The 18,529-nt window shown below is 43.0% G+C and overlaps 1 protein-coding gene across 1 annotated transcript; it reads right to left on the reverse strand.

The window, feature by feature from the left end:
* Positions 1 to 11,873: 11,873 nt before the first annotated feature.
* Positions 11,874 to 17,989, reverse strand: LOC123832706 (reactive oxygen species modulator 1-like). The gene is made up of 2 exons (XM_045860437.1): positions 17,729 to 17,989; positions 11,874 to 11,972 (listed from the first exon to the last, which is right to left on the reverse strand). Exons 1-2 carry the CDS (start codon positions 17,987 to 17,989, stop codon positions 11,874 to 11,876), a joined length of 360 nt encoding a protein of 119 aa, XP_045716393.1.
* Between the last annotated feature and the right edge of the window lie 540 nt (positions 17,990 to 18,529).

The following is an 18,529-nucleotide window of genomic DNA, read 5'->3' on the forward strand; positions in this document are numbered from 1 at the left end:
TGTCTGGGAAGCTCTTTATCTGCCCTTCCATTCTAAATGATAGCTTTGCTGGGTAGAGCAATCTTGGCTGTAGGTCCCTGCTTTCCATGACTTTGAATATTTCTTGCCAATCCCTTGTGGCCTGCAAAGTTTCTTTTGAGAAATCAGCTGCCAGTCTTATGGGAACTCCTTTGTAGGTAACTAGCTTCTCTTCTCTTGGTGCTTTTAAGATTCTCTCTTTATATTTAACCTTTGGCATTTTAATTATGACATGTCTTGGAGTGGGCCTCTTTGCATCCATCTTGTTTGGGACTCTCTGTGCTTCCTGGACTTGCATGTATATTTCCTTCACCAAATTAGGGAAGTTTAATTTCCTTATTTTTTTTCAAATAGATTTCCAATTTTTTTGCTCTTTCTCTTTTCCTTCTGGCAGTCCTATGATGCAAGCATTGGGCTACCTGAAGTTGTCCCAAAGGCTGCTTACATTATCTTCATTATTTTGGGTTCTTTTTTCTTGTTCTGATGGGTTGTTTTTTGCTTCCTTATGTTCCAAATCATTGATTTGATTCTTGACTTCATCCACTCTATTGTTGTTTCCCTGTAAATTGTTCTTTATTTTGATTAGTGTATCCTTTGTTTCTGGCTGGATCTTTTTTATGCTACTGAGTTCCTCACTAAGTTTCTTGAGCATCCTTATAACCAGTGTTTTGAACTCCTCATCTGATAGATTGCTTATCTCCATTTTGTTTGGTTTTATTTCTGGAGTTTTTATCTGTTGTTTCATATGGGTGATGTTTCTTTGTCTCCTCATTTTGGCAGTATCCCTGTGTTTGTTTGTTTTTTTTGTGTTAGGTAGAGCTACTTTGACTCTGTATCTTGATAGCACAGCCTTGTAGGGTAGATGGAGGCAGTCTGGCTCCCTTACCCAGATGTCTGGGGAACTAAGATAAGGTGTATTCTCATAGCCTTGAGACTGGGTGCAAAAAATGGTTCCCATAATATTGAGTGGGCTTGTGTGTGCAGAATCATGCTATGTTATACAATATTCTGGCTTCCTGCTGACCTTGTCTGTATTTAGTACAGAAGGGGGTAGGGACTCCCTGCTGGGGGACACACAGTTTGCAGTGCCCATGGATCGCCAAGCCTTGAATAAAGGCATGTCAAGCATCCTCACAGTCCTGTGCATTTTATTCCATCTGCCCAAATCCCAGAACCTGCCAGACCTAGACCAGCTTCAAGACAATTGGTGCTGTTGGCAGAATTTATACAGTAGGGAAATGGAGGAGCCCCCAGGGTCCCCTTAGGGGAGCCTGGATGGGTGGCTTGTCACCAGGATGTGGTATTCGGTGGTGAGTCTCCATGACATTGTGGGCCCCACCTAGGGAGTGGCCTGATGTCAGTGGCACACCCAATAGACTGGAGAAAGCCCTGCGTGTGGTTGGGGAGACCCTGTCATGGCTCAGTGCCTGTGTGGTTGAGTGTTTCTTTCAGCTTTGCAAGCTGAGATGGAGACCACACTTCACAATGCAGTGAAACTATGTGAACTCCAAGGACAAGAAGAAGTCCTGGAAGCCAGAATCAGTGCCCTGGAAAAAGAGCTGCAAGCAGCAAAACAGCTCCAGTCTCCCTCCCTGGGCGTAGCAGATGAGTTGGAATTGGAGGGAGATGACATTGATGCAGAATCGCATCCCCAGAAGGCCTGTCCTGTAGTGTTATAAAAATGAAATCCCAGCAGCCCCTGGAGCTTGGGGGAACTCTGGCAGGTCCCACACAGATGACAGAACATACCACCTACCGTCCCTATACCCAAGCCACACTGGTCTATCTTGCAAATCAGTTTTGCCAGCAACCTGGGGAGCCCTTAGCCACATGGTTCTTGTGGGGTTCTGTGGGATTTAGGGGTGGATAGCATCATGTGCACTGACAATGAGATGGAAAATTTAGCTTCCATCACTACTCACCCCTCCCTGCACCAATGGCTGCAGAATAGCCAGAGGTCCAGTGCAGGGCAAGGCTCACATTCTTTGATGGAGTAGGTAATGGTAGCTATCTGTACAGTCTAGGCGAATGTAGGAGTGTGTCAGACACCATTAGCAAGTGGCAGTCCTTTACAGACTTAGTATAAATCCTGTGGGATTTGGGCATGTGCCAGCCTATGTTAAATCCCAATACACAGGGCCCTGATGAGGACTGTTTTATAGCTGGAATGCCAGATCTTGTACTTCAGCATGCTCCCCCCACCTCATTTGGGTTGCTAAAGGTGGTTCTAGCTCCCTATGTTGGCCGTCGCATAAATGACATCGAGATGATTGTGGCCAGTCTAGAAGAGGCAGAGTCTTGAAGTAAGCAAAAAGCTGTTCATGAAGTCTCTTAAAGTTCCTCTGTTTCTCAGTCAAATAGTGCCCCTGTGAGGGTGACCAGAATACATGTGGTCTGACCTGTGGGCTAGATTCTATTGCATTAAGATTGACAGGAAGCCAAACGCTTACCTATTAGAGCTCTGGAAGCAGCTGCAGTCTGCCCAATGCTTCCTGCATCCCCAGAAGAAGAAGAAACTGCTGGGGAAATCCATGGGTGTGCCATGAGAAGCCCATTTGGTCCAGCTGTAAAATCATCTGACTGTGTCAACCTCCCGTGACAAGGGGGAAGCTATCCTTTGGACTTTTGACTAAGGGGGAGGTGGAGGAACCCATCTACAGGGGACAGGCAGAGACTGGAGGCTGCATGTCAAATTGGTTATTCATTGGTTCCCTGCAAGTGTCCATCGGGTTTTGACTCTCATGGACAGAGGAGCCAAGTGTACCCTCTTACATGGAAACTGAGAAGTTTCTGGGGTCTGAGGCCTCTGTTGATGGTTATGGGGTACAGAGTGTGAGGGTGAAGGCTGTGCATCTTTCCCTGGGTATTGGGCATTTGCACCCCACTCCACCATGAGTACACTGTTTGTGTATCCCCCATTCCTCAGTATATCCTGGGTGTTGATGTACTCCAGGGACTGTGGCTACACATGACCATAGAAGAGTTTTGCCTGTGGGTGAGAGTGGCAAAAGCCATTCTGTGGGAACATGCTGACCATTGCTCTGTTCATTTGCCACCCCCACAATGGGTAACAGCAGTGAAACAATACCAGTTGCCCAAGGGACATGTGGAAAATACTGTGATTATAGGAGAATTGAAAAAGGTTGTGATAATTAGGGCTGTCCACAGTCCTTTTAACTCTCCCGTGTTGCCAGTGAAAAAGCCAGACTGTACATGAAGAATGATAGTCAATTACTGGGAAGCTCAGTAAGGTCATTCCTCCAGTACATGCAGTAGACCTTCTGTGGTAGACTTGATGGACCAGTTAACCAATGAGCTGGGAACTTACCACTTTGTAACTGATCTAGCAAATGCCTTATGCTGTACTGATATTGCTCCAGAGAGTCAAGTTCAGTTTGCCTTCATGCGGGAGGGCTGACAATGGACCTTTACACTGCTCCCTCATGGGTACTTGCACAGCCCAACCATCTGTCACGGGCTTGTGGCAGAGGAGTTGGCTAAGTGGCCACAGCTTGCAGAAGTGCCCCTGTTCTATTACATAGATGACATTTTGCTTACCAGTGATGCTCTTGCAGAGGTAGAGAAAGCAGTGCTTCAAGTGCTGTCACACCTGAAGTCATGTGGCTGGGCAGTCAAGGAGGCAAAGTTGCAAGGGCCTGGATTGTCTGTCAAATTTTTGGGAGTTGTCTGGTCTTGTAAGACAAAAGTTACCCCTGATGAAGTGGTAGATAAAATTCAGGTGTATCCTACCCCTACCATTGTGAAACAGCTCCAGACATTTTGGGGCCTGTTGAGGTACTAGAGAGCATTTGTGCCCCATCTTGCACAGGTCATTCATCCTTTGTATTCATTGGTGAAAAAGGGAGTGAACTGGGACTGGACCTCTACATTGGAACAAGCGTCCCAAGGAGCAAAGTGCATCATTAAGCACATTCAGGATCCTGCTCAAGACTGTGCGCTCTGGACCCTGTGAGCTAGATTTGCATGTGACACAAAAAGGCTTTGGGTGGGGGTTGTGGCAGTGATTGGAATGGCTATGTCAACCCTTGGGTTTCTGGTCCCAACTATGGAAGGGAGCAGAGGCACAGTACTGCTTGATTGAAAAGCAACTGGCTGCAGTGTATGCTGCCTTGTTGGCCATGGAAGCTATAACAGGAGCTGCCCTCATGATAGTAAGGACCATGTATCCCATTGCAGGGTGGGTCTGGGACTGGATGGCCAAGGCTCATAGTGGGATGGCTCAAGATGCCCACCTTGCTAAGTGGGGGGCTTATCTGCAACAAAGGAGTACTGTGTCGACTAGCCCCTTACGGGCTGAGTTGCAGGAAGTGTTGGGTCCTGTTACCTATGTAGATAAAAAATCTACTGCTCTTGCCCCTATAGAAGAAGTGGAAAATAGCCTCTCCCAGAAAGGGTGGGTGTCTATTCCCTCAGATGCATGGTACATGGATGGGTCCAGCAGGGGCCAACCTGTCATGTGGACTGCTGTAGCAATTCAACCAGAAACAGACACAATCTGGTTTGACACTGGAGCAGGTCAGAGTAGCCAGTGGGCAGAACTGCAAGCTGTGTGGCTGATGGCTGCCAATGAAACACTGCCCCTGACCATTTGCACAGATAGTTGGGTAGTGTACCAGGGGCTAACATTATGGATCACTACATGACATGCAAATAAATGGATGGTTATGCACAGGCCATTATGGGGGCAGGCCTTATGGCAAGATCTATAAGAACTAGGCCACCAGAAACAGATCACTGTATATCATGTGACCAGGCATGCACCCCTTGCTTCCCTTAGGAATGATGAGGTGTAGTGGCTGAAAACAGTGCCTACTGGCCCCTCAGGGAAAGAAATTGCCCAGTGGCTACACCATCAACTCTTACATGCTGGACAGAAGACCATGTGGTCCATTATAAAAACTTGGGGGTTACCTGTCACCTTAGCAGAGGTACAGAAAGCTTGTGAGACCTGTGTTGTCTACTCATGAGAGCATCCCCACAGGCCTCTGGGAACTACTAGACAGGTGGTATGGGGATGGGTACTGCTGACCAGTGGCAGGTGGATGTAATTGGACCCCTGCCTAGTTCAGAGGGAATATAAGTAAGCCATCACATGTGTGGACATGGCTAGTGGACTTTTAGCTGCTTATCCCGCATGGCACCCAAATCAGAAAGCAGTAATTGCTGTGCTGAAGCAGTTATATGCTGCTTATAGGTGACCCTTAATCATGGAAAGTGATCAGGGGACACATTTTGCTAGGGCCCTGGTACAACAATGGGGTTGAGACCTGCAGGTTGACTAGAAATTCCATGTGGCCCATCACCCCCAAGCTGCGGGGATGATTGAATGGTACACTGGTTTCTTAAAGCAAGGCCTGTGAGCTATAGCTGCCACCCCTACACTGAGAGGGTGGACAAAATGCTTATGGACTATCCTCTGGACTCTAAATGAGAGTAGTTGGAGGGGGGGGCCTAGCTAGGGGGGCCCAGCTCCAGTGGAAGCCTTGCTCCACCAACTGCAGCTCCATTTCAGCTGCAGGTACAGACTAAGGATGCCTTGCTGAAACCAGGCATGAGGAAACAAGGAAATATTCTCTTGCCTGCACCTGAGAGCCTGGAGCGAGAGCAAACAGCTACTGGGACATGGCCTTGGAAAATAAAATCCCCTCACAAGAGTTGGATGGCTCTTATCACCGCTCGAAGAATTGGAGAGGCATGGTCCCCAATCTTAAAGGTGACATATCCAGGGCCAGCAAACCACAAAATGCTTCTCTGTGGCACCTTTGTGATATCCTTATGGCCCATTATGGGTTCTCCATGATTGTTGCAAACAGATGCTGAACCCCCAGTTGAGGCATGAAAGGTCTGGTATTCGTGCCCAGGAAGGCCCCCTCTGCCAGCCATTGTCTTATTGACGGGCCAGAAGTTTGCTTGTATATTGCCTGAGGGTCATGATTTGCCATTGTTGGTGCTATGTTGGTGGTTGTCTCTTGCCTGCCCCCTACTGGGGACCTGGACCTCAACCCAGCCATGTGCCCTGACTGGGAATTGAACTGGTGACTCTTTGGTCCGCAGACTGCCACTCAACCCACTGAGTCACACGAGCCAGGGCTAAACCAGCAGGTTTTAGGCAACCAACCAAGAACAGAGAGGTGGGAAACAAACAAGGTGAGTACTTATTATTTTTCCAGTTTACTGCCTTGAGAAAGTCATCACTAATCATCAGAGAAATGTAGATCAAAACCACAATGAGATATCACCTCATACCTGTTAGAGTGGCTATTATCAAAAAGACAAGAAATGTGTTGGCAAGGATGTGGAGAAAAGGGAACACTGTTCATTGTTGGTGAAAATGTAAACTTGTACAGCCCCCATGGAAAACATTATGGAGAGTCTTCAAAAAATTTAAAATAAAACCACCACATAATCTAGCAATCCTACTTCTCCATATATACCCTAAGGGAATGAAATCAGTACCTGGAAGAGAAATCTGCAGTCTCACATTCATTGTAGCATTACTCACAATAGCCAAGACATGGAAACAAGTATCTGTTGACAGAAGAATGAATAAAGAAATTGTAGTGTGGATATATTCAATGGAATATTATTGAGCTTTTAAGAAGGAGATCCTGACATTTATGACAACATGGATGAACCTAGAGAACACTCTGCTAAGTAAAATAAGTCTCACACACAAAGAAAAACACAGCATGATCTCACTTTTGCATGGAATCTAAAAGAGTCAAATGCATAGAAGTACAAAGTAGAATGGTGGTTACCAGGGTTGGGGAGGTGGGGGAAATGAGGAAATGTTGGTCAAAGGGCACAAAATTTGTCGTTTTGTATGATGAATAAGTTCTAAAGATCTAATGTACAGCATAGTGACTATAGCTAATAATACTCTACTGTGTACTGTAAATTTGCTAAGATAGTAGATATCAAGGGCTCTTGACACACAGAAAAAGATAATTCAGTGAGGAGATAGATATGTTAATCAGCCTTACTATGGTAATCATTTTATATACGTATATAAAATTACTTAGTGGACATTACTAGTCAAATATATATTTGAATTATATATATATATATATATATATATATATATATATATATATATATATATTTTTCTGTCTTTGGGAACTCCAAGAGGGTAAGGACTCTGCTTATCTTATTCACACCTGTATCTTCAGTACTTGATATACATAGCAGGGTATTAAAAGTTTATTTCTCATTCAAGAAATATCTTCAAAGAAAACAGTAAGCCCAGGTGGCTTTACAGTCAAGTTCTACAAAACATTCAAGGAACAGATCATTTCACACTATATAAACTCTTACAAACAGTAGAGAAAAGAGGGTAAGATCCCTAATTCATTTTGTGAAAATAGTGTATTCATTTCCTAAAACAACATAATAATGCCAAAAACTGGATGGCTTAAAACAACAGATAAAGAAAGATCTTTTTTTTTAAGATAAAGAAAGAACCCTAAAAACAAGAGAAAAGCAGAGAGCTACCTACAAAGGCTTTCCCATAAGACTGTCAGCTGATTTCTCAAAAGAAACTTTGCAGGCAAGAAAGGACTGGCAAGAAGTATTCAAAGTTATGAAAAGCAAGGATCTACATCCAAGATTGCTCTATCCAGCAAAGCTTTCATTTAGAATGGAAGGGCAGATCAAGTGCTTCCCAGATAAGGTCAAGTTAAAGGAGTTCATCATCACCAAGCCCTTATTATATGAAATGTTAAAGGGACTTATCTAAGAAAAAAGATCAAAACTATGAATATTAAAATGACAACAAACTCACAACTATCAACGACTGAATCTAAAAAACAAAAACAAACTAAGCAAACAACTAAAACACGAGCAGAATCATAGATACGGAGATCATTTGGAGGGTTATCAGGTGGGTAGGGGAAGAGGGAGAATGAGAGAAAAGGTACAGAGATTAAGAAGCATAATTGGTAGCTACGAAATAGACAGGGGGAGCCCTGGCTGGTATGGTTGAGTGCTGGCCTGAGAACCAAAGGGTTGCCAGTTTGATTCCCAGTCAGAGCACATCTCCTGGGTTGCAGGCCAGGTCCTCCTTAGGGGATGTGTGAAGGTCAACCACACTTTGATGCTTCTTTCCCTCTCTTTCTCCCTCCCTTATCCTCTGTCTAAAAATAAATAAATAAAATACCAAAATACACAGGGGGAGGTTAAGAATAGTATAGAAAATGGAGAAGCCAAAGAACTTATATACACAACCCATGGACATGAACTAAGAGCGGGGATTGCTGGAGGGAAGGGGCATACTGGGAAGAAGGGGGCAACGGGGGAAAATTGGGACAACTGTAATAGCATAATGAATAAAATATACTTAAAAAAGAAAAGAAAAAATAAAGAGGAAGGAGAGGACTGGTTTTTTCTATACAGAAGATTGAGAACTGGGTGCTTTTTCTAATACAGTTGGTAAGTGGTAGCGCCAAATGCCAAAGGCATGTAGGTCTGAATCTAAAGGGTGGCTATAATGTAAGAAAAATCCAATTCCTTATCTTCCTGAAGACCCATTCTCACCTGGGTCATGGAGCAGCTCTATTTCCCACAGTGTTCTTTGAAATCTGACCCTCAACGAATCCAATTAAGGAGCCAAAGAAACCCTAATTAAAGTGTCACTCATCACTGGCTCATATAAACACTAGCACCACAGCCCCTCTCCCAGTGATTGACAGCCACAAATCTTCAATCAGCATTCAATCACTAGTTACCTTAACACTCAAATTTTGGGAGCCACAGCACTAGCAATCAGTTATTGATCTTCCAAAACTGCCAGTAGCCAAATCATAGAGATTATCAGAGCATGCAGAACAATCCGATAGTTCTTGATTATTGGGTTTGTGAAGGGTCTGAGATGTTACCCTCTTACAAGCTAACAAGTTGTAGAGATGCTGACAGAAGACACAAATCTCCTGGAACAGAGACAAAGGATTTTATTACTCATGACACAGCAAGCAGCAAGGGCATTATGTTGGCATCCCATGTCCTCAAAGTCCCACAGAGGTGACCCAGAGGGTCCATGGTGGAGGCTGCAACTACACTGGGTTTACATGACAGCCAAAAAATGCTGAGCTTGAGGAATTCAGCCTGCTCTTTATCCCAGAGGTAAACATTACCTCACCCTTCAAGGTGGCTCACTATACACACAACCCTGAGAAATGGCCAAAGTAATAAGTGGTCAAGGCTCTGTATTCTTAGCTGGAAAGTAGTCTAAGGCTGGGCTACTATACTGCAACCCACACAAAAGAGTTTAGACTGACTTGCAGATATTTGGTGTCATTGTCAATAATAACAAGGGGGCAATACCTGGGTCCAAAAGCAAACTGTATCCCCAGTGGACAGATATTGTGTTCCCTAGTCTTTCCCTCATATACAAATATATATAACTTGCCCTGAGTGGTGTTGCTCACTTGGTTGGGCATTGTCCCACAAAGTGAAAGGTCACAAGTTTGATCCCCAGTCAGGGCACATACCTAGGTTGCAGTCCCAGTCCCCAGTTGAGGCATGTATGAGAGGCAACTGATCTGTGTTTCTCTCTTGCATCAGTGTTTCCCTTCCTCTTTTTCTCCCTCCCTCCCCCTTTCTCTAAAATAAAATCATCAATAAATAATCAATAAAATCTTTTTAAAATTCTACATCAATAAAATCTTTTTAAAAAACAAACAAAAAATAAATATATAACCCAAAGGGCACAATTCATTTCAGTTCAGAATTTGTTGTTCAACTTGACTGGGATCACCATTGCATTGGTTTGGTTAAGTCCCATGGGTGCTCTCTTCAAGGGCCTGTAGCCAAATAGCTAAACATGGCATAATTTGTGGCCACTCAGGTGTGAGGAGAAGCAGATAAATTTGTACCAGTCAGATTTAAATAAGGTCGTGCTGGCCCATGTGTTTGTACAGGCCTGAGGGAGGTAAGTGTTCAGGAGCTTACATTGATGGCATTAGGCAGGACAGAATAGTTTAGGACTGGCCATGTTCATGTGAGTGTTTCTGTTTGTCATTTCAAGGAAGCGATGACCAGCTGGAAGCAGGTCAGATTACCAGCTGCACTTGCTGCTTGATTCAGGGAAACCACATGATTGTTTTATCAGGCTGTAGTGCTCAATCTAAGGGAAAAGGAGCATTAACCATCTGCCCACCTTGCACCTCTCAGGGTCTAAGGTGTTCCTTCCCCAAGTACACTCCTTGCACTGCCATGAAATTGGTATGCTCTGTCCCAGTGCCTATACCTTCTTTTTAATCCAATAATCCCCCTACTTGCACCCAGACCCTTCATCCAGAAGGGTCAGGCATTTTTATAAAATTTACAGAATTTTTATGCCTTCTATCTTGGTCAGTGTGGGCCACTGGAGGGAAACTCAGTGAGCAATATACTCAATCAAGTGGTAATTGTGTTTATGATCTAGGACCATGTCCATCCAACAAGAGAATCTAGGTGACTGAACTATACTTAAGTTCAAATCTCCTAGGCCCCATTTGGGCTGATCTGCCACCTGGAGAGTTAGCAACTAGGCTGGCCTGGGATTGCTGTGAGGGAATGAAAGACACATCATGTCCAGGAATGGCAGAGTAGAATCCTGAATTTTCAAAATAGTCTCTATAATCCACCTCTTTTGTCCTGATCATTACCCAGGAGATATCCCCTTTCTGGGGACAGCCACATTCAGTGATCAAACTGCCTTACTAAGGTATGTGGATCAGGAGGAAGTGAGAGAAGTAGAGTCTGAAATGCTTTTTAGTTCACTTTTGAGGGAGCTGTTCAATGTTCAACAATATTAGATATCTGGTGATGGTAGGGAGCATGGAATGTCTATCAAATACTTTGACTACTGGTCCATTGTTGGGTGCACCACTGTCAGAATGCAAATGGTCTGCAGAATGGTCTGCATCAGAAACATAGTTTTTTACATTGTCCAGTCTCTGATAGTACATTGCTATGTCCAGGAGGCAAAGGCAGTCAGCTCCTTAATTCCAGATGGTCTCATCAGAGAGCAGGACCTTACTATGGGTGTTTACATGAGTCACCTAAACTGACCTCAACTACTAACCATACTTACTGATCCCCACAGGTCCCCATCATTGTTCCCCCAAACCCCATTGCTCTCACCAGAAACCCTCTCTCAAAGTTTCTCAGCCCCAAAACCTCAAATAAAGTTCCATTTATTTATTTATTTATTTATTTATTTATTTATTTATTTATTTATTTATTTACAAACTGCTGTTAAGCTGCTTCTGAGAACCGCTTCTATTTCTGGTGCCCCCAACCCCAAGATCACCTTTTCTAAAGGCTGCTCTTTATTCAGGTGTGCAGTAAGGTCACCATTTCTGCCCAGCATGGGAAAGCTACATTTCTCCAAAGCTGTGATTTTCAAATTTTTAAAGTGTCATAAGCCTTTTTAAAAACAGAGAAGGGGCGACTACTCGTGAAATGTGGTTTTCCCTGTTAAGCAAAACAAAGGTCAAAGACAAGACCCCTCATTTTCTGCAACCAGTTGCCCCGCCCCCAAGCTCAAATGAACATGCTTATTGGGTGGCAAACTTGTCAGTCACAGCAAGACCCTAACCTCGACTGCCAAAAGACGAGAGCTACTTAATAACCCTAGTGGCTCAGACTTTTCACACTGATTCAAAAGGCTATCAGTCAAGTCCCCACTCCCACCCCGTATCCTGGGAGGTGGGCGGGTTCAGGCCTGGTACTCACTGACAGGCTGACTTGTCCATCAGCCCTTGTCAATCAGTCCTCCACTCTAGCTCTGCACAGCCAGGGAGGGCCTCAGGAGGAGCAAGAATTCTTGATTGGCTGCCTTTCCGCTGGAGAGCTCATCCTCTAAAGGTGTCAGAGCTGCTCTGATGAACAGCTGATTGATTTACTCTAGGCCCAAAGATCTGGCACAACTGGCTGTGCTTCATCATGGACATCTAAGGGCACACAGACACATGGGCCTGTAAAGAAGCTCTGAGCCCATCCCCTCTGCTCTCTATTGATCCTTTTAAGGTGTCGGTTCCAGGCCCAATCTCGCTCAGGAAGAAAGGAAAGGAAGCCGGGAGCAATGTTGATTTCCCTGACTGCAAGTGAGCAGCGGAAAAGTGGTCTGTGCATTAGGGAAAACAAAAATCTGGGGGCGGGTGCAAAACATTTTCAAGAATAAGTCAAAACGCGGCTACTTTCTCATCTCGCCTTTAGGTATTGCCTTTCATTCAAACAGCCCAAGTTGAATCTCAGTGTGCGAAATTTTACCCACGTGTACACATGTGCATCACTTTTTTAAAATATATTTAAAATTTTCAGGAAAAATAAAATAAAAATTTTAAGAGAAAAACACATGTATTTAAATTTCCTGTCTTTGCGTTTTCTGTAAGATTCTGTAATATGGTAATGGTGGTTGGTGTGTAGTTCACTTACAGCTCTAGTTTAAAAGCTAAAAAATAAGTATAGTATAAATAACCATAACTAATAATCTGCTATGTATGTATACTGTACATCAATAACCTAAATTCACCCTTACCCGAGTGGCTGAGTGGGTTGAGCATCATGCAGCAAAGCGAAAGGTCGCCAGTTGCATTCCAAGTCACATACCCGGGCTGCAGGCCAGGTCTCCCATTGGGGGCCAACAAGAGGCAACTGATCAATGTTGCTCTCCCTCTTTTTCTCCTTCCTTTCCCTTCTCTCTAAAAATAAATAAATAAAATATTTTTAAAATAACCTAAATTATGAGGGGAAGGAGATGTAAAAGTGTAGAGTTTAGGAATGCTATTGAAGTTAAATTGTTACCAACTTATAATAAGATGTTATAATTTTAAGATACTTTAAGCTTCATGGTAACCACCATGGAAAAACCTGTAGTAATTACATGAAAGAGCATGATAAAGAAGCCAAAGCATACTGACACCAAAAGAGGTCACAACACACACACACACACACACACACACACACACACACAAAGACAGCAGAAGAAACAAAGAACAACGGATCTACAAGCCAGCCAGAAAGCAATGAACAAGATAACAAGAGTAAGTGCTTATCTATCAATAATTTCCTTAAACATAACAGGTTAAATTATGCAAGCAAAAGACACAGAATGGCTAAATAGATTTAAAAACAAAACAAAACAAAACAAGACCCAACAATATGCTGCCTACAAGAGACTCACTTTAGCCTTAAAGACACATACAAGGTGGGATAAGAGTTGGTTTATGTATGAAAAATAATACAATAATTAATAGCAATGCAAGAATAAACTCTGTGTTTCACATACTCACAACTGTAAACCTACGTTTGTCCCACCCTGTATGCACTGAGGGTGAAGGAATGGAAAAAGTATTTCAATCAAATGGTAGGGGGAGAAAGCAGGTGCAGCTATGTTTATGTCAGGCAAAATAAACTTTAAACTAAAAATGATAAATTCTATTAATCAAAAATCTTTTTCAGGATCAAATCTGAAACTGACCTATCTGAGCTTGTTTTTTTCAAAATGAAAGCTTTTCCCAAAGAGGTCACTTTGCAGGGTGAGTGGAATTTTCTGGAAAGGGAAAAAGTGGATTGTAGGTGAGAAAAATGGTGGTCCAGAAGTCAATATGACTTAGATAGAATCTCTGTAGCAGCAGGGGCTGGATAGTGTATGCAGAGAGTATTTTTGGTTTAGATACAATCTGTTTGAATCTACACAGACACATACACGCACACATGTGCATGCCTCATCTTAATGGGTTTAGGGTTTCTGAAGATTTCTTTCCTCCTCCCCTTCCTCCCTCCTTCTCTCCTTCACTCTCTCTCTCTTCCTCCCTCATTAAAATAACAGCCCAGTTTATTTTTGTTTAATTCCTGGTAGCATGACCATAACTAAAAGGACAATGGACCAATGCAGTTTGTGTGTGCTATGGAGGGGGAAAAATCAACAATAATAAGTGTAGAGAATGAATAATAAGGCAGGGTTGGAATTTCAAATAAGGGAGTCCTCTTTGAGAAGCTGATATTTAGCAAAAACTTGAAGGAGGTGAGGAAGTTGGAAAGAGAATAGGAAGACAAGGCTACAGCGTTTCAAAGTCTCTAGAGGTGCATGTCTGACACCTTGTGCCAATGACTGCTCTTTTCCTAAACTTCAGATGAGACCCTGAATCCTCATTCTGATCCTGGCAAAGTTCCCCAGAGCCTTTCTACCTTTGATACAACTGACTTCCAGAGTCCTGCAGCTTTTCTGACAACTACTACTTAAGGTCTTAACTGGCCTAAGTAGTTTTTCAAACCTTGTCTTCAGAAACCACCCCTTTCAATACCAGATCCCAAACCTCTCAGTAGTGACTGGCAGGGTTCCAAAACTACCTTCTACTCCAAATCCACAATCTGAATATCCCCCAAACCATGATGACCATAATTTCATTTTTAGGCCACCTATTTAAAAACTTCAATGGTCCCTACTTTAATATTAATGAGGAATCATTCTACCAATATTTATAAACACCTAGTCTGTATCAGGAAATGTTATAAGTACTTTCAGATTAATCTTCTCAGTATCCTCAGGAGGTAAAGTTGTTAGCCCCAAGTGAAAGAGGAGGAAAATGGGAATGTAAGGTCACACATTCGGTATGGAGGGGACTGTGATTTGAACTCAGGCATTCTGGCTCTAGAATCTGTGCCCTCTATCAATCACAGCTCTTGTTTCAAGTTCTCTCTTCATTTAGATATTTCTTCTAGCTCTTTCCCAAATGTCATTTTACTGAGGACTTTTTTCTGGGCACTCTAGCTAAAATTTACACACACACACACACACACACACACACACACGTGTGCTATACCCTTTCCTATTTCATTTTTCTTCTTAACATTTATCACCATATTCTACATTTTACTTATTTATCTATAAATTATCATTACCCAAAATTGCTATTCTTCACATTTATTATATGTCTCCCACAAAAGAAGTCAGCTCCAAGAGGGGCAGGGATTTTTGCCTGTTTTATTCATTGCTTTATCCCCCGTTTCACGATAGGCACTTGGTAAATATTTGTTGGATGAACAAATGAATAAATGAGCAAATGAGTGAATGAACCTTTTTTGATGATGGCTGGTTCCAACCTGCCTTGCCTGGATCCTGGTTGGCCCTGGATTTGCCTCTCTGACTCATATGCAATTGACCTCTGATGTATTGGCTCTGCTAATGAATATTAACATTTACAATTGTAATTATTCCAACTGAGATGAATTTCTATTGAGAAAGTTTGTCCTGGAGTAACTTCTGAGCCAATTTAATTTCTTCTTCAATGCTATACAGTGGTGCAGTTCACCCAAAGCCAATTTTGGCCATTTTCATTTTTCTGAAATTGTTTTCAGTGGGACAAATCATATTCAGGTTAATTTTTACAGTGATGCTTTGATCCATGCATCAGTTTCCTTGTCTGTGTCATATTTTAGCAATAATAACTTTGCCCCAGATATCTCCTTGGCCTCAGGCTGCTCCCTGAAGAGCTCAGGCACATTTTAAAAATTGATTCCAGAGAGAGATAGAGGAAGGGAGAGGAAGAGAGGGAGAAAGAGATAAACATTGATTGGTTGCCTCTCATATGTGCCCCAACTGGGGACTGAATGCACAGCCTAGGTATGTACCCTGATGGGGAATCAAACCTGCGATCTTTTGGTGAATGGGACGATGTTCCAACCAACTGAGCCGCAGTGGCCAGGCTCAGGCACATTCTTCCATCAGGGACTATACAGGTTGTTCCCTCTCCTAGAAATGCTCTTCCATCTGTACAGCTAATCTCACCTTTTTCACATTTTTTCCTTAAAAAATCACTTTTCAACAAGGCCTAAACTGACTCCTTGTTTAAATACAAGCTTCTCCTACCCTGCACTTCTGATCCCCCTTACTTAAATTAAAAAAATTAAATTAAAATTTTAATTTAATACAAATAATGTGATTTGTTGCCTTATTTATCATGTATTTATCATCTGCTAGAATATAAGCGCCATGAGGATGGGAAGTTTTTAATCTTTTTTTACCTGCTGTATCCCCACTGCCTGTAAAAGTGCCTGACTTCAGAAGGCACTCGATAAATATTTGCTGAGTAAATAGCTTTCCTGTCATTCTGAGCTTTATTTGTGGCTAGTTTTCACCAAGTCTAATTTTTCAGCATCAAAACTGTAGGTTCATGTTTTGTTGAGAACATAGGGTCTTTCCATCAGTTCTCCCTCAACATATTTCAAAGTTTACAGTTTTAGCCTCTGTCAGTTTATTCCGTGGTGTGTATGCCTACCAGCAGTAGTTGTTGTGAAGCTAGTAAGATAGCTTGTTTTTATGTCCTTGGTAATCTATAAGAAAAACTGTCAGTAATTCCCTTTAGACAGTCTAGAATTGTCTGAGATGGGCTTTGCTAAGCTAGGTTTTTAGTGAGCTTCTGGTCAACTTGGTGTAGTATGTAAAATCTAAACTCCCCCTAAGCACGGCCCATGGGGCCTTAGGGTTATGACCTATAACCACCTCTGTAAACTCATCCCTGGCCACTCTTATCCTGGAAGATTCCAGTAATTCCAGTAAGCACAATATTCCAGCCACACTGGCATTCTGGTGGAACTTATGTCATCTCTTTTCTGAACTTGTGTACTCTGTCTTACCCACCACCTTAAGGTAAACTCCGAGAACAGAAAATATCTTAGTTCAGGTCCCTCCAGAAGCTGACCCTCAATGATTGAAGTCAAGTAGCTTATTTGAGATGTGACCCAGGAAACACCTGCCGATAGTGTGGAAGTGAGACAATGAAGAACATTAAGTGAATTAGCACTGTGGGCAATTGGAGCATATTCCCACTGGGGGCCAGTGGAGAACACCCACCATGGAGACATCCCATATAGGGGATAAGGGGACGAGGGTACATACCTACTAACTCTCATCAGTCATTTATTGAGGGTGGCTGCCAGGGGATGTTCATTTTGTAGACTTCCCAGCCTGTCAAGCCTGTAGGCAGCATGAGAGGAAGCCTTCCAGTGAAGAGATGCAGACACTGGAAGTTGGCAGTTGGCCAGTGGCACACTGGAGCAGTAAGGGCACCGGGGCATGGACAGGGAATTGACAGTGTCTGTTACAGGGGCTGTCTTGTTCACTGGGCCTTGCACACAATAAATGCTCTATTAGATGGAAGGATGAAGGTTATGTTATGCTGCTGGAGCAAAGCTGGGTCTAAAATATCAAGGTTCAAATATCCTTGTGGTCAAACAGTAGGGTGAAAGCATTGTTTATGCTCTCTGACCACTCACACCATCCACCGTATTCACCCTGGGAAATTCCTGAGGACAGAGATCCTGGCATCTGTCAGTACCTGGCACATTGTTGGGGCTTGGTACATAGGACAAACTCAACTCCCACTGCTTCATCCCAATGTGGTCCTTAAAAGGTCAGCTGTTCACCAAAATGGCTACCATGAAAACAATGGGGAATGCTGACTGGCATTCATGATAGAGAATGATGGCGAGAATGTACCATTTACAAGGGAAACTGTAGCTGGAAAACTGGCATGCTTTACTAAGGCTGATCACCTGTCTATCCCATGACTTTGCAATTCCATCCCTAGATATATGCCCGAGAGGAATGAATGCATATGTTCATCAAAAGATGTGTATAAGAATATTCACGGAATTTTTTTTTTTTACTCAGTCTTTTTACTACAGTACATGGGTTGGGTCTTACAAAATCAGGTAGATGAGGGCAACCACTGCCTTGATTAGAATCAGAGCCCATCTTGATGGCCACGAATGTGCCAAAGGTGCTGCCACTCTGCATCATGGTTTTCCTGATGCTGCCCATCAACTCTCGATCATGCATTCCAATCCTGAGACAGGAAAAGGTGCCAGCCACCATGCCCATGGTGTAACCCATTACAAAGTCCATCTTTGTGTGGTTGAAGCAGCTTGGCTGGGACTTTCCATTGGGACCTATGGCCACTGGCATCTCGCTCACAGCCTCAGTCACTCCAAGAATTATTAATAGCCCCAGAGAGAAAAATACCCAAATACCCACTGACACAAGGATAGATGGTGTGTGGTCTATTTACACAATGGGAAGAGAACACAGCAGTGAAGATGGGCAAACTACTGATAATATAATAATGGGGACCTGTGTCACAAACATCCTGTTGCATAAAAGTCAGATGCAGAAATGTATCAATGCACTTAAATGGTGTATTAAACTAGACAAAACTAAACTACATTGTTACAAACTTTCTGGAGACAGAGGCCACCTGGAAGAACACAGAAGTGCCAGACATGTGAGTGAAGAAGCCACCTTGAATGTCCAGCTTAGTTGAACTTTCAAATGAATCCAGCACTAGCTACCATTTGGCCCTAAGAAGAACCACCTAACTGAGCCTAGTCAATGACAGGACCATGAAAGATAACACTAAATTGTTGTTTAAAGCTACTAAGTTTTAGGATGTTTATTAAACAGCAACAGATAACCAGAACACCCAGAAAAGGTGGCAGTGGCCCTTTT

The sequence above is a fragment of the Phyllostomus hastatus genome, unplaced genomic scaffold, assembly GCF_019186645.2.
Source record: "Phyllostomus hastatus isolate PE091 unplaced genomic scaffold, TTU_PhHast_1.1 phas_scaffold_200, whole genome shotgun sequence".
Taxonomy (NCBI): Eukaryota; Metazoa; Chordata; class Mammalia; order Chiroptera; family Phyllostomidae; genus Phyllostomus; species Phyllostomus hastatus.